Source organism: Ambystoma mexicanum, chromosome 6q (genome assembly GCF_040938575.1).
Source record: "Ambystoma mexicanum isolate Mex_15411 chromosome 6q, UKY_AmexF1_1, whole genome shotgun sequence".
Lineage (NCBI taxonomy): Eukaryota > Metazoa > Chordata > Amphibia > Caudata > Ambystomatidae > Ambystoma > Ambystoma mexicanum.
Genome location: NC_090937.1, coordinates 1,467,763,003 through 1,467,789,780, shown reverse-complemented (window position 1 = coordinate 1,467,789,780; position 26,778 = coordinate 1,467,763,003). Strand labels below are relative to the sequence as shown.

General features: G+C 46.4%; 1 protein-coding gene across 1 annotated transcript in view; it reads left to right on the top strand.

The window, feature by feature from the left end:
- POLR1A (RNA polymerase I subunit A) overlaps positions 1-26,778 on the top strand; it is a 1,786,762-nt gene that overhangs the window by 346,991 nt on the left and 1,412,993 nt on the right. Inside the window, exon 6 of the mRNA XM_069632173.1 lies at positions 4,334-4,446. Coding sequence (XP_069488274.1) covers positions 4,334-4,446 — 113 coding nt within the window. The remainder of the gene's footprint in view (positions 1-4,333; positions 4,447-26,778) is intronic.

Sequence of the window (26,778 nt, the reverse complement as noted above, 5' to 3'; positions counted from 1 at the left end):
GGTGCCACTCTGTCTGGGTACCAGAGGGGGTGTGGGAGGGGATTTAGGCATCCTGGACTGAGTTACCTTGGTAACTCAAGTCACACTCTTGTGTGATTGGCCCAAGTAGTGAGCGGGCCGGCTCACCACTTAGCATGTTTGATTGACAGCTAGGCTGAGTGAATGGGGGTATGCTGCATAAAAGCAGGGCTTTGGGGACTGGAACTTCAGATGTCGCCACAGGACCTAAGAATCCGACGAGGGAGAAGCTGAGCCGACCTACCACGACAACACTACCGGTGGAGCCCTGCGGACCCGACTCACCACTTTCCGACGACGGAGAAGATCTCCCGGCTGGAGAGGCTTCTTCCCCTGACTGGTGGGCACAACCAGTTTACCTTCTTTCTTCGCACCCCAGACCGGTTTGTGGTCGAATTGCCCGTGCCAAGCACCCCGGCAGCCGGATAGCCACTCACCACTGAACCGCGAATCAACGGACCGCTCCTTGTACCTGAGAAACTCCACGGCTGGTTTCTTCCCTGGCAGTGCAACGGACTCCTGTCTTCCTCCCCGACGAGATCCTCTCTTCCGCCGGACGAAGCACCGACTTTCACCCGCTGCCAGGAACAACTGCCCCCGCTGGAGTGTTCTCACCACTTTAAGGTACAGTGTCCGCCAGGCCTCCCTTTCTAAAGATTGCTACAAGGTAATAATAACTCCTTTACCTTCTGGACTGGGCTGGCCGGCTTGACCCTCTAACTGGTCCCTTTCTTTGGTCGAACTCCTTTTTGAACCGTTACAAGACTTTTGTGCACTGCAACCGTGTGACCTTGGACACATTTCGTTTTGATCCTCTTAAAGTGGATCTGGCCTACTGACTCTGAATTCACGGTGTTACTTTGCCTTCCTCTCTTGTTGTGTTCGTTCGTTGGGATCGGTTTCAATTTATTCTCTGCTTTTCTCTCCCTTTTTAAAACAAATTATTAGAGTGCCATCTATGTTAAGCGCTCACCGCTGTCTGAAAATAAGTGGGGCTTTACTTAAGACTTGTCTAATATTCTTTTAAGGGAGTGTATATCTTTTAGTGACCGTGTTTTTGAATTGCTTACTATTAGTGCCTGTGTGTTTTTTCTAGATGTGGTTTTAAATAAATAATTATATCTCTTTTACACCAAGCCCTGGTCAGTGTTTACTTGTTCTATTGTGTTCTCTTGACCTATTGTGAATACTCTGTATACTGCCTAACTCTTCTTGAGGGAAGTCTGACTGCGCAGCCACAGCTACCAAGTGAATCTGTGTGGTACAGACTGCTACCAAGTGGGTTTACTGCCAAACACCTGTAGTCCTAAATCCTTTGCAGTGGTCCCAGAGGGAACTGCACAGGTTTCTGCCTAACAAGACCTAACAACCGATGGCACAAGTAAGCCTACACAATAGCAAGATCCGGATATAGCAGTGTAGCAATCTGACTTCCTCAGATAGTAGGCAGTATGGAGTAGGTACTAGGGAGGGTACTACACATATCGACTAGAATCGGATAGAGAGCAAAAACAGGTAAGAGGTGACAAATCAAAACTTCAAGGTAAAGGGCAAAGGGAAAAGACAAGCCAATTCAGGGTACAATTCCTGTCAGGTAACCAAGAGATCCAAAACATACAAGCGACACAACAAAGCCAGCAAAGAATCATGCAGTCTAGAAAATAAGCCAGGGATCTGAAGAAAAGGAAATAGCCCTACAGAAATCTTACAAGCCACTCACCGGGAAAGTTGAGAAGCACCAGCGTGATGATCCAGAGCTCTATTTCACTCTGCAGACTCCGCGTTGGTGCATCTCCCCATCCGTCGTCAATGACGCATCACCATCATGTAACACGCTGGTTCCAGAGAGTGCAGCATCGCCTGGAAATGAAGTTCCCTGGTTGCGAGCGCTGCCCGATCCTCAAAGGCAGACGCCAACCCTGATATGGGGAACAACCCATGAGTGCTGCCCCTGCAGCACCTGACACAAACATGGTCACAAAGTGTCCAATGATATCCTATAGAATAAAAGTGAACTGCAGTGATTTTATTTTAGGTTTCCGAAAATGATCACTGGTACCTTCTAAAGTTACAGCTTTTGGCAGAGAACTCCAGAGTCCCAAGTGACAAAGTTCATTTATGTACCCATTTTAAGTCGTTTGTTGGATTTTAAAAGTTTTAATGTCTATAGAAAACTACTGGACAATTTCCATAGGCAAGCAGTCATTATGAGTTAACGTCCATACTAGTTTCTACCCCACAGTCTCAGCCAAATAAACAACCAAACCAAAGAACCTCCAGTGGAGAGAACACCTTGAAGAGCTCCAGTTCCATTCTCGAGACCCGGCCAGCCAGAACAGGATGAATGGGAAACAGAATTCAGACTAATTGAAGTCCTTGGTAAGGGGCAGTCTGCAAAACCCCACTACTGCCTGACCCAAGAAACCCATGAAGATGATTCCATGAAATAGATCAGGAACTGATGACCCTGAGGAAATTACTTGCAGTGCTAATCACCATGGATTCGGCTCAGAAATGGAGGAAGAACCTGTTAAGCATAGGCTACTTTTCCTGAGATTGGACAATTATCCGGTACTCGGGGACAACCCAAATGCACAAAAGATGAATAATCTATGGACCCAGGACATCAGCCAGAAGCACCAGCATCAACAATGGAGAAAGCGCCACCAAGATGAAGGAACCCAACCAAAGGCTTGGAGGGCCAAACAGGGCTGCAGAACAAACATTTGATGTCCCATGATGGAGGCAATGGATGGAGGTCACCCATGATGGCCTAAGATGGTACTGTGGTGGAGCAGTAGTGGCCCACCACTTTTCCTGGACTGACTTTGAGGTGCTTGGTCCAGGAGGGATTTCACAGGGAACCTGCACAGCAACGACCCAGAAATACTCCCAAGATAGGACAGCCAATTCATCCAGGAAGAGCTCGGGAAGGACTTGCAGCAGCCCTTAGCAGTAACTGGTGCAAGGACAAAGGCACCAGGGTCCAAAATATATGGCCAAACTAGGTACTTGGGTGAAGCAGAACATCTTCACATCAGTTCACTAGCACTTCAGATAAGAATCAACAGGTCTGAGAAATGCACAGGGTCTCTCCTACGTAAGAACACTCACACAGAAAGTGGCTTAAGCCAGCCTTTCAGTCGTACACAAGGCAGATACACAAAGTTTATTGTAGCCATTGTATGAAGCTGGCCCAAAAACTGCCAAACAGCAAGTACATCCACACGGGGTGTTTGTTGGGCATGTCTAGGGCAGAATACCAGGCTAACACAGTTTAAACCATTCTGGGGGGGGAGGATACCCAAAACAAAATGGCCGCTAGTGGGGTTTAACAGAATACATTAGTACATTAGTACCTCGAGGGCTACCATATTGGTGCGTTCGTTGTGCTTCGAATACAGTGAAATGACTGAACCCTCTGTGAAGCCAAAACTAAAATACAGCTGCCACCAGTCTGCACCCCAACACACGTGTAGAGTGATAAAAAATCTCTTGGACCAAAACGGGGTGCTTAAAAGCACCTCTGTCCTGGTAGACATATGGACTACTGAGGGGTATCGCATCAGAAAAAGGGTTGGGCAGGGGAGTGACCACAAAGGTAAAGGGGAAAAAAACAGGAAAGCCAGCAAAAGGTTTAAGGGACACACGAAGTGGTCCCTTTGAATTCCAAAAATAGAATTTTGCTTGAACACCAGTCTAAATGGAGCTTGACTTTGTTTGTCAGCCGAGTTAATCTTAATCTGACCAATACGTTTTTTTTTCCTTTTTTATTTTATAAAGATTTTAAAACTAAGCCCTGTCAGGATTTCTCTTCAGAGTTGCAGTCGCTCAGTTTACTTCTCTACTTCCCCGATAGAACAAAGTAGTGCATAAAAAAGAATGAGGAGAGTGGAATCAGAATTTGATAAGATGTTTTAGGCCATTGTACCGATTTTAGGCCTGCCTTTCCCTTGTTCTTTCTTAGCTATCACTTCTATAACCTCCCTTTGTGATTTAGTAATAATCATAATGCGTTCTTATATCATGTTTCATGCTGGATTCTTCATGCTTTTATGTCTAGTGGTAGATACTGTTGTTACTCATTTTAATGGTACTCAATTTGTCAAATTTCAGCACATTACAGAACAGTCTAGTTCACCTCCAGCTCAGAAAATAAAGTAATGGAATTAACAAACAAGGGAAGATGATGATGATAACGTTTATTGTGACCGAATGCTTAAAAAGGTGGTGCTAATATAGGTTTCAGTTGGCTATTAAAAAGCAAACAAGATTCTGACACTGGAGTCTAATTTTCTTCTTTAAAATATCATAGAAGTGGAAGATCGCTTGTACGAAAAGAACACAACAGCAAACTAACCGTCACCTATGCAGCAAATCTCCACAAAACACCTCAGAAACCAAAAGGAGGACTACAGCAACTGGACAGTAAGGAAATGCTAATTTAGTTCTTTTTTTGTTATTGGAAATGTCTGTGTCTTTTTGCCCTATGTATCTTGTGTGTTTCTTGTATAGTGCTTAGACTACACTGATGCAGCTATAAAGCGCTCAGGGAATGTACGCAGTTGGTGAGGTTTTAGGAGTGAAGCAAGAGAGAAGGAAGGTGATGCTGAAGCTTTATGACCAATCTGGGCCAGAAGGAGCATTGTCGGTGGGTGGAACAATCATAGATTCTATAGGAATCTGTTTGTTTTAACGTTTCAGTGGAGGTGCGTCTTTTGCGAAAAGCGATCATTAACCTCATTTAACAAGCAGAGCTTTCTTCGCAGACTAGGTTCTCCGGTGATTCCATGGTATCCTCCTTGTTTAAAGGTCTTCTGCTGCACCAGAACCTGCACAAGAGCACTGTAATCACTGAGAGCATCCTTCTTTCTTGTTCGGAACCAGGTGGCAGTGTTCAAATTCTGCCAAAGATAGTGTTAGGAAAGATTTTTTTTTTTGCTGCTCCTCCCAACCCCCTATAAACATCAAAAGAACATTATACTTTTTACTTTTCTGTTAAACCTTTCCTGCTTTTTGGAGTTAAGTGAAGCCATATTGCTCAACGTACCTTGCTAAGCTTATCTGTGTTGGGGGCACTGATCAGTCCTTATGGCTATCCGTGCAGGAGAACTCTGTTCTCCATAGTAAAGTTCTCAGTTTATTTTTCCTACACACATCACCTTATTTGTAGTGTGATGGGGACACCTTGTGTCCCTGTAACTTTGTGTTTGGTAACTTTGTGGCTACTTACTTTGTGTCCAGGATGGGCTGGTGACAGCGGATATCTTTGTGTTATTTTCTTTGTTATAGTCTTATGCACTTGCAATATTTTACCACTTAATGCCAATTACGGTACCACATACCTAAAATGACTGTGCCATGATTTTGGCCTGGCCTTTGTCCATCTTGTAGTTTGTCCGCCTTCTGTGGAGTGGCAGAATTTTCCATATATGGTAAGCCCTTTCCAAGGCAAAGCTCCAGCTTTCGTGCGCAAAGTGGCAGTCTGCATGTGTGGCCAGATGTGGGGACTGGGTCTGTCTGGACCAGTCCACATTTGTGCTAGAGGGTGTCTGTTGGGCAGATGCAGTGGCAGGATTGGATAGCCTCTGCCTGTTTTGAATGTTGCTGATCCTTCACATTGATGGGCCGGGGTCAACTCCAGTTTGGATCCTGGATAAAAGTGAGACCCCTGTAGCCATTCTTCAAATCATCTTTGCTCCAAAACCCCTGCGAAGGAAAGCCCACTGAAGATCTGGAACTTGTGGGAAGATCGGCAGCAGCCATTCCCCACTTGCCTGGTGAAGCCATGTCTCACTGCAGATCTCATGAAGAGCTTCACGAGTGCTCTGGCACCTTGGACCAGTGAGAACAACCAGTCCCAACCCTTGCTGATCTAGAACCATCCTGTGGACTATCCAGACGTTGTCTTTGCCTACTTCTCTGCATCAATCGCCATCCTGAGTTGTGCCTTGGAACTCTGAAGATGCTCAGCTTATGAAACCAGAAGCATTTCCCAGAAGATGCAGCTCTTCAGCCATTTTTTTCAACATGTCCTGGGAGTCCTCTGAGCTCGTCACCACAGTGTTGGTCCAGAACGTAGTGTGTCTTGGGTGTCCAGCTGCCCAGAATCCACATCTGGTTCATCAGAGCATGGAAGCGTTAGGGAGATTTATCATTTTGATGCTTCATCCCCTCTCCTAGTGAGACCGCCAGCACTTTTGGACCTTTTTCTTTCCATGCTGAATGAGTGGAGCCTTTTTCCACTCATTCATTCTTATTTGCTCTGACTTTTGGAACTCTATTTTGTCTTTTACCTTTATTATGGAGTCTACTTTCCTCCCTATCTCTTTAAAGGCATCTGTGTTTAACTTTTGCAGCACACAGCTCGTTATGGTCAGTGTTGCTGGGAACCCTTTGGGTTCTGCTTTGAGATTCTCTATTTATCCTTACCAACTACAGTTCTTAAGGATAGAGGGATACTTTGTATCCTTACTAAAACTTCTTTGCTATGAGGGATTAGCACACACCACCTTATGGGGAGTGCTAAGGGGATACCTAGTATCCCCCTTGTCTCTGCTCCTTTGACTGTCTAGTTACATAGACAACCCTATAGTTATGGTTGGTGGCAGTGAAAGTGTTCAACCAACTATTGTGCTATCCTTTACCGTACAATGTATCAACGGTCTCGGTTGTGCACAATATAGGCTCCTTTCTTTTTTCGTCATTTCAATCGTGACTGTTCTTTGTTAGCCCTTCTTCTACCATTCTGGGTGGGGGAGGTCTGCGTGTGTGTGTTTTGCCTTTGGCGGGAACCTCCGCCTAGTTTCCATTGTGTCTGGGCAGGCATGAAGGGAGGAGGAGTTTTTTTGCTCCCCTGCCCTTTGTCTGCCTGAGTGCCTGAATGGAACCAGTGGCCAGTAGGGGGTGCTTGCTGTCCTGATTGGACAACCACCCATTCCCTTTCTGTAAACTACGGAGAGGGATTGCAGAGGAGTGTGTGTTAAAACTGAAGAAAAGGTGAGGTTGCTCGGGTGAAAGGCAAGTCGACTGCTGGAAACTGACGTAACCAAAGAAGAATACAACCAGAGATGCCTGCAGACCCTTTGCATCACCATGAATCGACCAATGCTGCCCTGACCCTGTTGTCCACTTGACAGTGGAGCTCCGAAGAGGACGTCTCCTTCCGTTTGGCTGGTGGAACCAACCAGCCCTAAGACTAAATGCAATTTGAGCCATCTCCCGAGGTGCTGTACCTTTCCAGAGCTGCAGACCGCAAATACCAGGAGACCACCAAATCATTTCCAGTGCATCCATAGTCTTTGAGAGGTCAGATCCATCCAAGTCTTTGCTGAGCTCCAGGTGAACCTCCAAAGACATAATCCAACTCATCCAAGTCCCCTCCCAGAGTGCAGGATTCCAGGAATGGAAGAAGATCGACCGGGCGAATGCCGTCCTTTATTGGCACTGAGAAAAAAGCGCCAGAGCAGCATGATCAAGGAGAATGAAGAAATCCGTCCCAAGGGTCCTCTCTCTTGAGACTGCTGCTGAGACATCCCATTCAGAGTACTTCCTTTTGTCGCCACCGAGGAATCAGGAGACCGGATCCATTGCCTCCGCACAGAGGACAATCCAGCTACGAGCATTTCTTCTAACCCAGTGGTATTCAAACTGTGGGGGTGTGCATCCGCAGTCTGAAATGAGAAATAGCTCAGGAGGTGGGCGCAGTAAGGGGTCCAGACAGAATTCTGCCAGACAACAGTATAAGCAGCCTACTGTGCTGGTGAGTGCTGCTCTGCGATGTGTGTGCGACTGGCTGATCTCTGACTTTTGGATGACTGCGATGCGTTCGGAATATGCAAACAAAGGAATGCTTATTCCAAACGCAGCATGTGTGATGCTCTGGAACCACACACCCTGTACCCCTCATTCTTTGTGTTGACTGCCTTTCAAGTGGGGCAATTTATAAGTGATGGCTCACTTAACAACACATGGTTTTACATATTATGTGCTTAACACTTCAATGTTAAGAACTGAACATGCAGCATTTTTAGTCACCAGGCCAGCACAAATATCAGTTAGCTTACCAAACCTATGCATTCTTCATAGAGACTTAGAATGCCACAAAGAAAACGTTTAAAACTATTTTCTTTATTTTCATGTATCTTTATTTGACACGCCAAAACGTTTTTATTTTATATTACTGTTTAGTTACATATGGCGCATCCCTGGAAAGGTTACCTCTAGTTTTCTTGCTTAGGTATTCTAGTGGCTGCTTTGGGACATGGTCTAAATGCATCCTCTCAGCATTAAAGGTCTTTTAATTGTCTAAACAAGCCAGCCACTGCCTTGCGAGTACACCAGATGGCAACTCAATGTAACTTGGCACCTTGATTAGGAAAGCAGAGTTCATTGTGTGTCACCATGCAGGCAGTCCATAGCAAATCAATGCAGTGTTGTGTGCAGCAATGATTTGTGCGCTGCACAAGTCGCCACACTGTTGGTTAATGGTGTCTATGTGGTGTTCCCTTTTGTAATGGCATATATACCTGTTTTTGTCTGATGCGCCCAATGTCCACACAATAGCATGCTGGACTGTTTTGTGTATGTGCTCTGACGAGCATGTCACACTGTGCCCACACTTCAACACATAAAGCAATCAAAGAAGTTGCCTCAAATTGTAAATCCACTAGGCCAAACACCCTTTCTACACTGACACACCATGATTGTCACTAGCTACAGGCCAGCACTAAAAAGAGATGCTAATGCCAGCTCTGTTAGATAAAGCATGGGCCTGCTCTTTTTTGCTGAAATAATAACTCCTGAGGCCTGCGCAGTGGTGACAAGGCAGTGGCTGAGGAACGTTAGGCCCTAAACCACGCATCAGAAGCCGGTTTTGTTTAAACCGCTTCATCAGCTTGTTACTGGTCAGGCTAAAGTTTGAAAGAGGTACAATTCTTTTTGTGTAGCCTTTGTGTGCATTTTTTATTGGGTCTCTCTTGTGCGGTAACCTGCCCTGTATATAGATATAATTCCCTAAAGATATTTCTGTATTGGGGTTGGGCATGCCCACACTGAGACCCAGCCCACCTCCTCTAAAATTCTTCAGAAACAAGAAGCAAAAGAGCCCTTATACCCCATTTGAGTGGCTGATGTTGCAGCCATTTTATGCCCGCATCCAAAAACGTAAGCTGTCCAAATGAGCATGTATGGTTCATGATTACAAACATTTCAATGTTAGGGTGAGTATTAGGAACCGTGATGTGAGCACCAATCCATGCATCAGTTATGCATTTAGAGATTCACACATACAATCCTTTAATCACAGACTTGTTTATCAAATGTAGGGATCTCTGATCACTTTTCTAGTCCTGAAATGCTCTGTGATTTAATGCAAAGTCTACAGGAATCCTCATTGGTGTTATTTGTCCCAGCAATTCCTTTAGGGCGTGGACACGGGCAAAGCAAACCATCTGTGTGATCCCTGCTGGCTTGTGCTCTTGGCATACCTTGCTGATATTTTCGATAAGCTAAATACCCTCAATATGTCTTTGCAAGGAGCCAATGCCAATTCATTTACAATGAATAAAAAGGTATTTGCTTTCAGGAGGAAGCTAGACCTCTGGAAAAGAACAATTGGAGCTGGGATAGCAGTTCAGTTCCCATTGCTTGCAGAAGTAATTAAGGAAACAGTGCAGAAGTAATTAAGGAAACGGAGTACAACTGGCTGCATGTCCTAGAATGAGTCACAAGGCACCTAACAACATTAAGGTCCAGCTTACATAAATACTTCCCTGAAGAAAATGCTAGCATTTAATGACTGGGTGATGCAGCCTTTTCTGGCAGAGGTGGTGGTGCATCTTCTATTTGATGCCCAGGAGGAGCTAATTGATGTTCAGTCGTACGCTACTCTGCAGTCTGAATTTAGGAACATTGCAGTTGGTGACTTTTGGCTGAAGGTAAACCTTGAGTATCCTACATTGGCAAGGTCTGATATACAGTCTCTTACCCTTTGGGCCTTCCTACTTTTACGAAACAGGCTGCACAAGGCTGTAAGTGGAGGACACCTCAAGTAGTGGTCTCAAAAATAAAGCCACACATTGACTCACTTTCTGCAGAGATAGGCCCACCCTTCCCATTAGTACTTGCTCTGTAAAATCAAATTGCCTTCTGCTGACTATTGTAAAAGGAATGTATTTTGAGAAAATAAAAGCCCTACTGGAGAATTTTGTGTTTACTTGCACGGTTTCTATGTTTGGATTGGATGTGATTGTCCTGCTGTCTTGGAATGTCTCCCCAACAACATATCGCATCAAAATTATGGCACCCGGGGGGGGGGCGTGGCCAACAGCCGAACGATGGAGACGTAAACCTCCACCATTCCCGAGCCGCCGGCCAGATCCTGCATTCATCCTGCGTAAATAGCAACTGTGAAATGCCCAGAAAACACCTCACAGATGCATGAATATATGCTGCATCGATTCCTGTAGATGCGGAGCAGAATCGGAGCGCGACTCTGAGGTAACGGCGATCGAAAGGCGCAGACTCTAAGCCGCGTACAGCTCCCAAGATGGCCGCCATGAACTTGCTGTAGCCGGAGAGCGGAGAGAGCACAAAATATAATCGTGGGGCCAGCCGAGGAAAGAAGAAAGGCAGACGACGCCTGCAAGACCGAGGGCTGCCCGCAAACCACAGGACCCCTGACCTGCAGCTGGCGGAGAGTCCGCAAGGCCGCCGGGGACACTCATCACCCGCTCCCCCACCTCGCACCAGCCCAAGCGCACATCGCAGCAACAACGCTCCCACCCCCTGAGGCGGTGCCACGCAACTTGCCCCCCCCTGCTGTTGTTAATCGGCGGAGGGGAGCGGGACGATCTTGCGGAGTAGCGCCGCAGAGACTAGTCCCTGGGACTGGGGAGGCACGGATAGCTCCCGTCGACACGCTTCCATTGGCACTGCACACGGAGTGGGAAACGCCACGACCTGCTCTCCGTGGATTTGCTGCGGTACGCAGCTGGGGCCAACACAGACCGCCAAGACCTCCAGCAAGATCGCGGGCGCTCCGCACTGCGTAGAGCGCCTGCGGAGTTCGCCGTGACCTGGAGACACTGATCCCGCCTCACTGCATCGGACGAAAAACACAGCGGTAAGGAGTGTGGGGTAGCTGAGGGCTGGGGCCAGAGACAAAAGATGCTGCCTGCCCCCCCCCCGACCATATCCGCACACTAGGGTGGACTTGATAACTCCAGAGTGGCCTCCTACAGCTGAAGGCGGACACAGTACTGTTGACCCAGGAGTCATCCAAACCAAGCAGGCCACTGGTGGTGGGTGGCAGGAAACGGACAGTCCCCAAGCCTCATACTGGTGCTAACGGACATTGGCTGGTGAGTGTGAGTGACCGAAACCCCGACCCTACCCCAGCCAAAGCAAAGAGCCGCAGAATCAGGGGCACACACACTATAAGAGCCCACTGGTGCTGTCCATAAAGAATCGGACAAGACTCACTGAATAGCCGATACCAGGCAGGCCCCACATAGACTGTTGCAAATCACAGCAAATACACGCCATAGCAGCAGAAGCTGCCTTCCCCCCGGCGGTGGAGGACACGAAGGAACCCAATGCACACTGCAGATTCACGCACACGGCTCCGTACACCAAAAACAAACTGACTACAATAACCAAGGCGAACGAAAATGCACGCCCAGAACTAACGCAACCTCAGGCGGAACTCTCCGGCCAGTGGTCACCCCTCGAACAAGGCGGAAGTGAAGTATTGGAGATATGCCTAATGTAGATCCATAAGATCACTAGCCACACTGCAATAAGACCCAGGGTTAATTACCCCCATCGTCTCGGAAACAGCTGCTTATCCAAGTTGTCATTACCTCCCCCCTCCAAACAAGGCACTCACTTCCAGCGTCGCCTTGCCAAATAAGCAAAATGGGGAAAGACAAACCCAGGAAAACCTTGACACAAAGCAGAATTGAACAATATGCAACCACATCCATGTCTCGCTCCCCTGAGCGGCTGTCATCAACGGAAGCGGACTGCATAGAAGATGACATCTCCCTTAGGGACATGAGTGCCATTGCCAGCTCCAGAACATCGATGGAGAAGAAGATGGACAGTATTGGCGCGGACGTGTCCCTTTTAAGGCACACCTCCAAAAGCTAACCTCATCCACGGGAGAAGCAGAGGCACGAATCTCGGAGACTGAAGACACCATACGAGGGGTAAACTGTCAAATGTCCGGCATGCTAGCTCGGATCAAGATCCTTAAATCAAGAGTGGATGACAGCGAGGACCGATCTCGGCGAAACAACATTCGCATACTCGGCCTCCCTGAGAAAGCAAAAGGGGCCTGCATGGAACTATTTCTTGAAGAATGGCTTACAAGCACATATGATGCAGAGTCCTTCTCCAGGTTTTTCTCCATTGAGCGGGCGCACCGCATACCAACCGGCAAAGCTACACCCGGCACACTGCCGCGCACAGTCATTGCAAGATTCCTAAACTACAGGGATAGAGACACTGTGCTACAGCTGGCAAAATCGAAAGGGACAGTCCATTTACAATGTATCCAAAATCGCTTTCTTCCCTGACTTCACCAGAGAGGTGCAGAAAGCGCGCCAAGCCTTTGACCCACTCAAAAAATGCCTGCACTCAATGGGAGTCAAATATGGACTAATCTTCCCTGCCCAACAAACATTTTTTCATAATGGAGCGTCGAGGGTGAAGAAGAGAAGGGAACGCAACAGACCACACCCTGAGCGACCACCAGACCTGGAACCCCAGCAACACCCACAAGTTGAGATCCCGCAACAAGGAAACTAATAACAGGATGCAATGTCACCCAAGACAAAGATATCACTGTACGTGAAAAGCAAGGGAGCTCATGCTCCGCACTGTAACCCAAATCACAAGGCATATTAAGGCTGGTGGCCAACTAGCAGCCGCCCCCTAGATGACGAAACAAACTCATAGTACCAAACAAAGGTGCTATACTGCCCAGCCCCAAGCTGTATCCAGTCTGTAGAGCCCGGCTGAGACGGAGCAGGCATATGCGAGCTAAGGTTTAACTGTTTATAAGTTTATGTTGGGCCGACAGATGCTTCAGTTATGGGTGAAGTATGGGGAGAGGGTAGTTTGGAATAATGTTTTCATTCAATGTTTAGCATACGATGGCACTATGAGCATATTAAATGAGGCAATCGCCGTAATACAGCATGCCTTGTTAACATCAGCACAACTACAACCTATGGAACACATCCGGGAACCTAACAGCCAAACACCTGATGGCACCTGAGACGGCTTCAAACAACAAGCGCCTAACGCTCCTTACATGGAATGTGAATGGGCTGGGATCCAGCATCAAAAGAAGACTGGTACTGCAGCACATAAACGGGCACTCCCCAGACATAGCCCTCCTAACAGAAACGCACCTGGCGGGAACCACATGCAAATTATTCCAAAGATCCAACTACCGCATAGCGGTACATGCGGGTTTCTCCATGGGGGCGAGAGGAGTGCGAATACTGATCCACAAAAGGCTACCACTGGAGACCAAACACATAATACAAGACAGCAGTGGTCGCTATGTACAAATTCAGACAACACTCCGGAACCAAATATTCCCTACCAGCCCTCCTTAATACTCTGCAAGCCGACATTACCCCCATCCTGACAACAAGTATGGCAGACACATGTGTGATAGGAGGGGACTTTAACGAAGTAATGGACAATGCCTCAGATTGCACGCATTTGAGGACCAGAAACCCTGCCACCATCACCAAACTTGCCGCTTTTGTGTCCGCACTAGGGCTCCGGGATACGTGGCGAGACCTACATGGGGAGAAACGTGAATATTCCTTCCACTCAGGGGCGCATGCCTCAATGTCCAGAATAGACTATTTTTTCCTACCATATCAGACTATCTACAAAGCTTGCAACACATCCTTCCTCCCACGAGGCATATCTGACCACTCTCCACTATTACTTAAACTGGAAATGGAGAGGCCGCGTCCCCTTCCCACTTGGCGACTTAACTCCTACTACCAAGGGTTCCCAGACCTACAAGAGAAAATAGAGGCAGCCACCTCCAACTACTTCGATCTAAATACAGGCTCGGTGGATGACCCCACTATACTATGGGAAGCATACAAACCAGTCCTGAGAGGCGAGATCATCTCGTGGATATCAGCCAAGAAAAAAGCACAACGTGAACTGATCATAGAAGCTGAAAGAGAAGTTGTGGACAAAGAAACAGAGCACATCAACAGTGACACGCCCCAGACAAGCAGAGCCCTAATGCTGGCGCAGAAAAAGCTACATAACCTGTCTCTAGATTGCGCCCAAAAAGCACACAGTGCCATGAAAGCACGCCTATACGAAACGGGGGGAAAAGCTGGCAAGCTGCTTGCATGGCTGGAAAGACGTGATGAGGGACAACAGAAGGTAAAGAATATTAGGACAAGGAATGCAGAAATAGTCTCCTCCGATGCAGAAATAGCAGAAAGTTTTGCTGACTTCTACGAAGAACTCTATGCGCCTCCCAGTGGCACAGCAGACAGCTCCATACTGGATAGCGCCGATCTCCCAACACTCGCCAACATGTTAGATAACAAAATAACAGAGGAGGAAATTTCAACAGCCATCCCCCAACTCCAAGCAGGCAAGATCCCAGGCCCCAACGGTTTCCCACTCGCCATTTGGAAAAAACTAAGCCATCTAGATATTTCCACCCACCTTCTCAACCTGTTCGAACACTCCCTAATAGAGGGTGTGCCCCCGCAAGACCTCCGCAAAGCTCCAATAATAGTGATCCCGAAAAAAGGCAAGCCCCCAGACGAGTGCAGCTCCTACAGGCCCATATCACTAATCAACAGCAAAGCATGAACCATCACAAAACAAGATACCATCAGCATCTGGGAGTGGAATATCACATAAATCTGTCCTCCCTTTCGTGTGTTCTTCAGTGTGTATTATGCAGTCATGTGTGATATCGTTAGGCGTTTCAGGTAGGGGCAGTAATGTGGCCGGGTTCAGGGTATTACATCGTTCTAATTTTACATTACTTGCAAAAAGGATCATCTCATATTGTGTGAGTCTAGCTGTTGTGAGGTGTTGCGTATGTACTTTGTTCAACAAGACATCTACTGCATGGGGACCTTTTACTATAACCTCGCTTCCCAGCACTATCCCGGCACTTTGTCTGAGTGCGGCTGCTGCCGCTGCGACTGCTCTCATGCATGGTGGTAGACCATTCGCCACCGAATCTAAAGAAGTGGAAAAATATGCACAGGGTCTCTGTCTTCCCCCTTGTTCTTGAGTTAAGACTGAAACAGCACAACCCTTCTGTTCATCTACAAATAAGATAAATTTCTTAGCATAATTGGGTGTGCCGAGGGCCGGGGCATGACATAGTACGTCTTTTATTGAAGTCAGGGCATTCTCTAGTTCCTCTGTCCATTGTATTGGGTCATCTCCCTGTGTCTCTTTCAAGGTGGCTAGTAATGGTTTGATCATCACAGAGAATTCTGGGATCCAATGTCTACAGTATGATAGGATTCCCACCACCCTCCGGAGCTCTTTCGCGGTCTTGGGGCCTGTTATAGACTGGATTAGGGCAATCCTGTCAGTGGACAAAGTCCGCCCCTCTGCAGATAACTGGAACCCTAGATAGTGGACCTTTTGTTTAACATATTGCATCTTTGCCAAAGACACCTTATGCTTATTTTTAGCCAGGTGCAATAACACCAGTCGGGTCACCTGGTGACATTCCTCTTTTGTGTCAGCACACAATAGTAAATCATCAACATATTGAACCAATGCGGTGTTAACGGGTAACATTAAATCATCCATTTGTGTTTTCAAAGCTTTACTAAATATGGCCGGACTCTCAGTATACCCCTGCGGGGCCCTGGTGAAACGGTATTGTCTGTCTCGTAGCGTGAAGCTAAATAGATATCTACTCTCCTCAGCGATGGGTTTGCTAAAGAAAGCATTCTTTAAATCTATTACTGAAAACCATTTTGCAGTGGAGGGGATCACAGTGAGAACACTTGCAATATTAGGGACAACTGGATAGCGTGGTTCAACTATTTTGTTTATTTCTCTTAGATCAATAACAAAACGATAGGGCAGAGCCTCCGCACCCTTTGTATGGACAGGAAGGATCGGGGAGTTTCATGGGCTATCATTAGTTGGTTCAATCACTCCCAATTTTATCATGTCTTGAACTATTTGGTACAGCGCTTGTTCACCCTCATGTGAGATGCGATATTGTCTTATCCTGGGCAATCTTACGTCTGGTTTCAATTTTATCACTATTGGGGATACATCTAGGACCCCTACATCACTACCATGGGTGGCCCATAATTCATTTGGGATATCCTGCAATTCTGGGGGTATATCCTGTATGACCCCTATCATACCCATAGGTTGGCTAATGGTCATTCGCACACCTTGCGGGGAACAGTATATTGTAGCATATAAAGCTTTTAGCGCATCAATTCCTAACAGGTTTTCGGGGCAGTGATCAGTCAATAGCCACCCATTCTCCCATTTTACTCCATGTATTTCGGCCTCCACTACTTCGCTTACGGGAGTCGTGATTGGATTGCCCCCAAATCCAACAGATACCTTGTTCTTATCCGACAGTGGGACAGCGGGGACGGCCCTGATATTCACGGAACTGTTACCAGCTCCTGTGTCTACCAGGCATTTCAAATTATTATGGGGTCCTATCCGAACAGAGGCATAGGGACCCTTTTGATCAATAGGGACATGTACCACTCCCGCCGTCTCATTCCGGCCTCTTCAGGACATTCCACTTGTGTTGTCCTGAAAGTCATCATTGTAATATATCTCGTCCCTGCAATCGTCACCCACACACACACACCCTGTACTTGGCTCGTCTGTCTGGGTTGGTAAAACAAATTTGGGGGTGGCGGAGCTGGCCAAGGGGCATCGTTTCTGGCCTGTTCGTCAAAGGCATTGGGTTGCGGGGATTTGTAAATCCTATTGTTTTGGTCACCTGACCCGTTGTTTCTATTGCCGGAGTTAAAGGTCGGCTGAGGACCTTGACGCACTCCCCTTCCTCTTGCTCCACTTTGGGGACATTGAGCTTTCCAATGTCCCTGTTTCTTGCAAAAGGCACACACGTCCTGGGGTAGACCATCCCTTCTAGCGTATGGGACTGTCCCTGGTGCAGTTCCCCTAAACTGGTTTCCTGGCATACTGTGGTAGGTCTGGGAGGGAGCATTGGTATTATAATTAAACTTACCCGATGCCCCTTGCTGTAACTGCTGCATCAACACTTTTGTTTTTAGATCTCTGTCTTGCTTACTCCTTTGTAACCCCTTAACCTTTTCCCCTCTTTCATAATACCTGGCCATTTCCAATATGTCTCGTGGACTACTGTTCATCCATGTGCTCTGTGCTTTCCTGATACTATCCTGAATATATCCATGGAGTCCTTCCAGATAATTAGTCAAAAATTATCTCTGACCTGTTTCAGAAGCTATCTCTAACCCACTGTGAGCTTTGAAAGCAGCCTCAAACCTCAAGAAATACTGTGCTGCATCTTCAGTTGGGCCCTGCATTACTGCCGTTAATTTTTCTACATTTACATCGAACGGGGGTAGGACCTTCTCTAAGGCTTTCAAAACGTTCATGCCATAACCCTTTAAGGCAGCTGGATATTGCTCATTCAGTTTCCTATTTTTACTAGCTTCCTCTACCTCTTTCCACTTAATGCGGTCATTATCAACTGCTCGAAAAGGTGTCCATATTTCTTCTGGTAATAAACTAGTCATTATGGCGTCTACATCTTCTACTGTGTATAAATCAGGACGGAACAACTTTCCCACTTCTTTATAGAACCCTGCTGGATCAATTCTGGGGTCTGGAATGCCTTTTGCAATCTGTATTAATTCCATGCGGGTTAAGGGAACGTGTACATAAGTACGAACCGTGACTCCCTTGATGTCTACCGTGGGTTGACATTCTCGCATGGGGAATTGGGAGCCCGCGTCTATCACAGTCTCACCGCCCTTCGGGATACTTGCTTCAAGCGTTGTTATACTAGAATTCTGCGAGTAATCCAAAGTTTTATAATCTCTCAATAAACTCTGTATTGTCTTTACCCTCCACTCTCTTTCCTTATCAACCTGGACATCCTTTGTTGGATGAAGGCGCTTGTCTAAATCAGACTTAGTTTTGTTCCGTCTATTGGCATAAACGGTTTTACTACCATCATCGAGATCTGTCAAACTTTCTATGAGTTCAGTGATAACCCCCACCTGGAGTGCCCACCCACAATTTTCCACCTCCCTAGAAAGGGCTTCAGTTGTTTTATCGCGCATTTGTTTCGTTAATCGAGAAACTAAGTCTGCGGCATCTGAGGCTGCGGCATTAATCTCGTTCTGCCTGGTCTTTTGTATGCGTTCATCTGCCTCCTGTTCCCTACGCCATCTTCTTTGGGTGTCTTGTATTTCTTTGATTATTTTGGTCATACATTCCCACAACTCAGTATTGGTAGAAACCGTATCTAGAACATGCACGGCTTCTTGATACTCTGGAGTAAAGTCTGGTTGTGTTCTGCCTCTCACCTTTCTCGTTGCCTCGAACAGTTCATACATTTTCCGACCTACCTTCTTGAACTCTGACGGTAGTAATCGGCCTAATTGCTCTTTTACATTCTCATCTAGTTCTAACCCGTAGATATTACTCACTATGTCTGATAACTCATCTTCCCTCGACTTGCTAACTTGTCCGGTTCTTGTCCGGCCCATGTACCTTTCTGTATCTCCATATTTCATTGGGAATTCCACCCCCACTCCCACACTGTCAGCCAGCGGAGCCGAGGCTCCCGGGAATAACAAGTCTGCTGTCGTCTGTTCTGCTTCTAACCCCTGTGCAATGTCCTCGTACCGAGGCGCCGGCGTGACAGGAAACATGCCTCCACTTTTTTTTTAATCATCATGCGTCTGTCCACCTGATCAAACCTTTCATCTCTCTCCTTTTTATCTAAGTCATGCAATTTCTGGTTTACTGTTCGTTTTAACTCTTTTGCCTTCTGCTTATTTGATGCATTGCGCCTGCGCATTCCTTCTACTCTCCACAATCGGATGGCTTCAAACTGGGCGGGTCTAACCCTCCGTTTTGCTAATTCAATTTCTACTTTACTAATCCGATCTAAATCAAAGGATCCTGTATCTGGCCACTTATGCTCTATGGAATCTTTCGTGTATTCTGACCATTCTTTCAAAAACAACGTTGAATTCAATCCACGTTTTTTTTATTAACATATCAAAAGCCGGAGTCCCTTCGAGAGGGGCATAGTGTCTTTTTCCTATACCCCTTCCTAAGGAAGCCGTCTGACCCATTATACCGGTATATCCAAACTGTTATTTACCAGACAGACCTTTCAAAACAACTGTTACTTAGAACATAGCCCAATCAATTAAATCATTAATCAACATGATATAGACGGACTTACCACCGTCAATTCTCATCACACGCACAACCACTTTACTTATCTTTTAGGGTCCCGCCAGAGTGTTCTGGACCCGAAGGGCGACAGCCTGCTGTCCCGTCGTCGCCGGAGCCGGACAAACAAGGATGACGCGTCGGTCGCAGTCAATGGTGCGGATTCAGTCAGTGGGGCCCCGTGATCAATTCCTTCTCCGGTTCCGTCGCGGCGGTCCTCACCCAGTGAAGGGCTGTCGCTCCTTGGGATCCCACTTCTGACACCAAAATACATTACTTTATTGTCAAACAAGCATTCGCGAATGGGCTGCAAGTTCGCACGTCTCGCAAAGCAAGTCGTCGAAGTGCCGCGCCGCAACCATTGCACATTTCCCTTTTATACAGTTATCTTCACATAGGAGTAGATATACAGCACGTACGCCACGTAGGCGGTTATTTCCAGTTCCAGCCAGCCGTATGCGAGGCCCCATTATCTGTTGTGTCTTCATTTTCCTGTTATTCACATTCTTGCAACTCCGCCTTCCTCACCCTCCCACCTTTGGACTGTTCATGAACCATGAATCCTTCACCCCAAGATAAGACACATCTGGTGTTTTCGCCACTCCGTAGAATGTTAATAATTTACATTCTTGCGTTTGCAGCTTATCACACATAGTCAGTCCTGGACCAACTGTTAATTGTTAAGCGTAAAATATAGAGAAATGGAGTACATATATGCGATTAAGTGTGAGCACTAAAATCATATATCCACAATCCGCCCTTTTCTCACACTTTGAGTATAGACAGCATAAGCTCATGTGACAGTATTGAACAATTCTATCCGTTCTAGACCACCCATGTCCGGAGGGATCTCCACCCTACGGAACGGCTTAGGCTTCATGGCCTTGGAAACAGAAGCACTCACAGAGGAAAAACATGTTATACAGCATGACAAGCACATGGGGAAACATTGAATGCAAAGGCAAAATCCAACTACGATCGCGGCTAAAACAAGGAGGGGGGTCAACAGTCTCCAGCCCAAATCTTGTAGTAATTTCATCCACCAGCTGTCGCCAGTTCCTTCATTGTAGTGGATAGAGCGGGCAATACCATGCAATCTAGAAATACCCTCAAGGATGCCCCCACTGTTCTCAGGAATAAATAAACAACATTTGCTTCCCACCAAAGAGCAAACTCCACCACGCTCAGCGGTCAAAATGTCAAGAACATATCTGTTCTGGATAGTCATCAACCTTATTGCCTTTACCTCGTAGGTAAGGTTGGTCAATATGTCAGCCGTCTCCTCGATCATGTACTCAACCGCTTTGCTCAGTTGCCTAATTTCTCTACTATTGAAAAATGTACCTACAGGTGGCATAATAGCTTTTACAACATCCATGAAGTTATCCAGGTCAGTGCTTTTATACTCAGGAATTGGGTGCACTAGTGTTTCCGTATCCCGTTTATTCCTCACCGTTATTTTACCATGAAGGTATTCTGTGCTATAAATCATAGCTGCGGGAATGATTTGGGCAATATAACAAGTGCCAGAGAAATTCCCAGCCAACCATAAATAAGCCTTTTTGTCACAAATATAGGCATGGCCTTCAACTTGGAGGAAGCCCTTCGTATAATTGTCAAAATTCAGTGTGTACGCACAACCTTTATCCCTGGACCTTCCTAGCGTATTTCTAGAGAAGCAAACTCCCTTCCTCAGCAATTCTCTAGTTACTGTAATGGGCGGAGGCGGTTCTACTACTATCCGGACCATTGTAGGTGCTAATGAGATACCCTTCGCAACCATACCCTTCATCCCATGTATTCCTAATGTTAAGTTCACTCTTTCTATTTCATAACAGGGGTTACCGGCTGGCAAAAAATTTTCAGCACACCACAACCTCATGTGTAATATAAGACAACCCTCATGTTCGGAAATAGGTATCGCATACACAGGTAGCCCTTCCCCACCATGTCTGGGCATGTGAGTACATATCCAACAATTCGATACATTCAAGGCCTTCTGAGTGGCATTCATCAATTTGATATAGGTATTTTTCATATATTCATCCTCTTCAAAATGGTCATGTAAGTGACGATGTCCACTATTTACATATTCAGCATCTGTAATATTCGGGTGGCTAGTGTCTAAGAGCAGATTCTTCATTTTGAACATCGTAGGATGCTCCAGATACCAAAAGAATATTGCAAAGCCCGTCATTATTACAATAGTTATGATACATAATATGCTCTTTTCCTTTGTTGTGCAAGCATACCTGTCAACTCTTACCTTACTTCTTATGTCTCCCTGCTCCGCCTCCATTTCTAATATCTTGTTTTAGCGGCAGTAGTGCTCAGCAATAGATTGGTGCACCTAGCAAACTGTGTGGCCAACCTCCACAAAGAAACTATTTAAAGCCCAGTGTCTTTGTACACTAAATGCACGAGCCTCACTGGTAGCCTATAGCCGATCTGTCCCACGTCTCGTTGTGCCTGTCCCAGGAGGGGATCGCCGGAGGCCCTTCAAGCTACAAGCCCGTCGACTTCAGTAAGGCAGAATTCTGCTAAAACCAATAAGAGAGTCCAGAAAAGTTTGTCTCCCTAATGGTCAAAGTTCAAAATAGTGTCCTTACACGCTGCTTGGCACAAACACGTCACGAGATCGGAGATGATGGACACATCTGTCGGTAGCAGAAACTAGTGGTGTATCATCATGCTGCAGGAGACCAGGCTTAGTGGTTGGAGTGGAGAGTAGCGGTTGTGTCTTCTTGATGTGGTTTGCGTGGTACCAATGGGGCTTACCATCAACTTTAACCGCTGTCTGTGTTGCCAGGAGCACCTGGAAAGGCCCCTTCCACCTGGGTTGTAGTCCACTGGTACGATCGAATGCCTTTATTACAACCCAGTCTCCGGGTTGCACATCGTGTCCTGCCCCCACCAAAGGAAGCGGTCCCACTTCTGACACCAAAATTGGGGGTGCGATTTCTCGCCGTCACCACAATCAGTAAATTGGAACCCTACAAACTCAGACAGAAAGCCGAGAGAGAAAAAAAACATTACTTTATTGTCAAACAAGCATTCGCGAATGGGCTGCAAGTTCGCACGTCTTGCAAAGCAAGTCGTCGAAGTGCCGCGCCGCAACCTTTACCTGCGCATTAATAGAAATCAATCTATTAGTTAAACCAATACAATATTGTTGCAAGGCAGGCCATGTTTGGTCAGATAATTTAGCAGGCGACATAGGTGTGCCGACACTTGGCGGTCGGCCCATAACGATCTCGAACGGGGACAACCCATGTGTCCGTTTAGGCATGGTGCGCTTATTTAACAAAGCGATGGGTAAAGCATCAGGCCACTTTAGGCCTGTTTTGGCACAAATCTTAGCCAGTTTATTCTTTAACACCTTGTTTGTCCCTTCGATTATCCCAGCTGATTGGGGATGAAAAACTGCATGGAAGTGTTGGTCAATACCAAGGGCCTTACAGACCTTATTTACAACCTCACCGGTGAAATGAGTCCCATTGTCAGACCAGAGAAATCTGGGAACCGTGTACAACGGCACCCAGTACTTCAGTATACATCGTGCAGTGGATGTGGCACTATTGTCTCGTAAGGGGTAAGCCTCCACCCATCCTGAAAAACCACATCACCAGACAATAGGAGTGCTTGTTTACAGGTTCAAGCTTAATAAAATCCATATACACCACTTCAAAGGGACACGTTGGCAATTTGCTATGGCCTGCTGGAGCTGGTACTCCTTTACCCACGTTATACAGAACACATATTTCACATTGTTTTGCCCATTGACGGCAATACATCCCCAGCCTTTTGTTATACCAAACAGTACATAGTACTTCCTCCATAGTTCGGGCATTGACATGAGAGGGACCATGAGTTACACTCACAATAATGGGTAAATAGGCATCAGGTAACACCCAAGTGTCTGTGGGTACATGCATCCATAGGCCATCTACTGTCTCTTTAAATTGTTCATCCTTGTGCCAAGTTTGTTTCTCCTCAACGGTAGCATCAGCTTGTATTTCTTTTATGCGTTGCTTCATTCCTTCCTGAGTTACATCTCCCCCTACAATGAGTTGTCTGCTCTCCCACCTGGAATTCCTTGTGGCTATCGATTTCGCCATTTTGTCGGCTAAAGCATTACCCTGTGTGACATAATCTTGTATTCTCGAATGTGCTGTGCATTTCACTATGGCAACTTTAGCAGGTAGAGTCAGTGCTTGTAACAATTGGGCGATCAAACGTGCATGTTTTATGGTTTCCCCCTGGGAGGTCAAAAACCCCCGTTCTCCCCACAATCGGGCAAAATTAGAAACCACTCCATGGGCATATGCAGAATCAGTGTATATTGTTACCTTCATACCGCTACTTAATACAAGAGCTCTAGTTAGAGCTACCAATTCGGCTGCCTGTGCTGATTTCTCCTGTACTTTCCCCTTCTCGATCAACCGTTCCCCTGTAGTCACAGCATAGCCTGCTACCGACTCCCCGTTCGGCAGCTTGAAACATGAACCATCACAAAACAAGATACCTCAGCATCTGGGAGTGGAATATCACATAAATCTGTCCTCCCTTTCGTGTGTTCTTCAGTGTGTATTATGCAGTCATGTGTGATATCGTTAGGCGTTTCAGGTAGGGGCAGTAATGTGGCCGGGTTCAGGGTATTACATCGTTCTAATTTTACATTACTTGCAAAAAGGATCATCTCATATTGTGTGAGTCTAGCTGTTGTGAGGTGTTGCGTATGTACTTTGTTCAACAAGACATCTACTGCATGGGGAACTTTTACTATAACCTCGCTTCCCAGCACTATCCCGGCACTTTGTCTGAGTGCGGCTGCTGCCGCTGCGACTGCTCTCATGCATGGTGGTAGACCCTTCGCCACCGAATCTAAAGAAGTGGAAAAATATGCACAGGGTCTCTGTCTTCCCCCTTGTTCTTGAGTTAAGACTGAAACAGCACAACCCTTCTGTTCATCTACAAATAAGATAAATTTCTTAGCATAATTGGGTGTGCCGAGGGCCGGGGCATGACATAGTACGTCTTTTATTGAAGTCAGGGCATTCTCTAGTTCCTCTGTCCATTGTATTGGGTCATCTCCCTGTGTCTCTTTCAAGGTGGCTAGTAATGGTTTGATCATCACAGAGAATTCTGGGATCCAATGTCTACAGTATGATAGGATTCCCACCACCCTCCGGAGCTCTTTCGCGGTCTTGGGGCCTGTTATAGACTGGATTAGGGCAATCCTGTCAGTGGACAAAGTCCGCCCCTCTGCAGATAACTGGAACCCTAGATAGTGGACCTTTTGTTTAACATATTGCATCTTTGCCAAAGACACCTTATGCTTATTTTTAGCCAGGTGCAATAACACCAGTCGGGTCACCTGGTGACATTCCTCTTTTGTGTCAGCACACAATAGTAAATCATCAACATATTGAACCAATGCGGTGTTAACGGGTAACATTAAATCATCCATTTGTGTTTTCAAAGCTTGACTAAATATGGCCGGACTCTCAGTATACCCCTGCGGGGCCCTGGTGAAACGGTATTGTCTGTCTCGTAGCGTGAAGCTAAATAGATATCTACTCTCCTCAGCGATGGGTATGCTAAAGAAAGCATTCTTTAAATCTATTACTGAAAACCATTTTGCAGTGGAGGGGATCAGAGTGAGAACACTTGCAATATTAGGGACAACTGGATAGCGTGGTTCAACTATTTTGTTTATTTCTCTTAGATCAATAACGAAACGATAGGGCAGAGCCTCCGCACCCTTTTTATGGACAGGAAGGATCGGGGAGTTGCATGGGCTATCATTAGTTGGTTCAATCACTCCCAATTTTATCATGTCTTGAACTATTTGGTACAGCGCTTGTTCACCCTCATGTGAGATGCGATATTGTCTTATCCTGGGCAATCTTACGTCTGGTTTCAATTTTATCACTATTGGGGATACATCTAGGACCCCTACATCACTACCATGGGTGGCCCATAATTCATTTGGGATATCCTGCAATTCTGGGGGTATATCCTGTATGACCCCTATCATACCCATAGGTTGGCTAATGGTCATTCGCACACCTTGTGGGGAACAGTATATTGTAGCATATAAAGCTTTTAGCGCATCAATTCCTAACAGGTTTTCGGGGCAGTGATCAGTCAATAGCCACCCATTCTCCCATTTTACTCCATGTATTTCGGCCTCCACTACTTCGCTTACGGGAGTCGTGATTGGATTGCCCCCAAATCCAACAGATACCTTGTTCTTATCCGACAATGGGACAGCGGGGACGGCCCTGATATTCACGGAACTGTTACCAGCTCCTGTGTCTACCAGGCATTTCAAATTATTATGGGGTCCTATCAGAACAGAGGCATAGGGACCCTTTTGATCAATAGGGACATGTACCACTCCCGCTGTCTCATTCCGGCCTCTTCAGGACATTCCACTTGTGTTGTCCTGAAAGTCATCATTGTAATATATCTCGTCCCTGCAATCATCACCCACACACACACCCTGTACTTGGCTCGTCTGTCTGGGTTGGTAAAACAAATTTGGGGGTGGCGGAGCTGGCCAAGGGGCATCGTTTCTGGCCTGTTCGTCAAAGGCATTGGGTTGCGGGGATTTGTAAATCCTATTGTTTTGGTCACCTGACCCGTTGTTTCTATTGCCGGAGTTAAAGGTCGGCTGAGGACCTTGACGCACTCCCCTTCCTCTTGCTCCACTTTGGGGACATTGAGCTTTCCAATGTCCCTGTTTCTTGCAAAAGGCACACACGTCCTGGGGTAGACCATCCCTTCTAGCGTATGGGACTGTCCCTGGTGCAGTTCCCCTAAACTGGTTTCCTGTCATACTGTGGTAGGTCTGGGAGGGAGCATTGGTATTATAATTAAACTTACCCGATGCCCCTTGCTGTAACTGCTGCATCAACACTTTTGTTTTTAGATCTCTGTCTTGCTTACTCCTTTGTAACCCCTTAACCTTTTCCCCTCTTTCATAATACCTGGCCATTTCCAATATGTCTCGTGGACTACTGTTCATCCATGTGCTCTTTGCTTTCCTGATACTATCCTGAATATATCCATGGAGTCCTTCCAGAAAATTTGTCACAAAGTATCTCTGACCTGTTTCAGAAGCTATCTCTAACCCACTGTGAGCTTTGAAAGCAGCCTCAAACCTCAAGAAATACTGTGCTGCATCTTCAGTTGGGCCCTGCATTACTGCCGTTAATTTTTCTACATTTACATCGAACGGGGGTAGGACCTTCTCTAAGGCTTTCAAAACATTCATGCCATAAC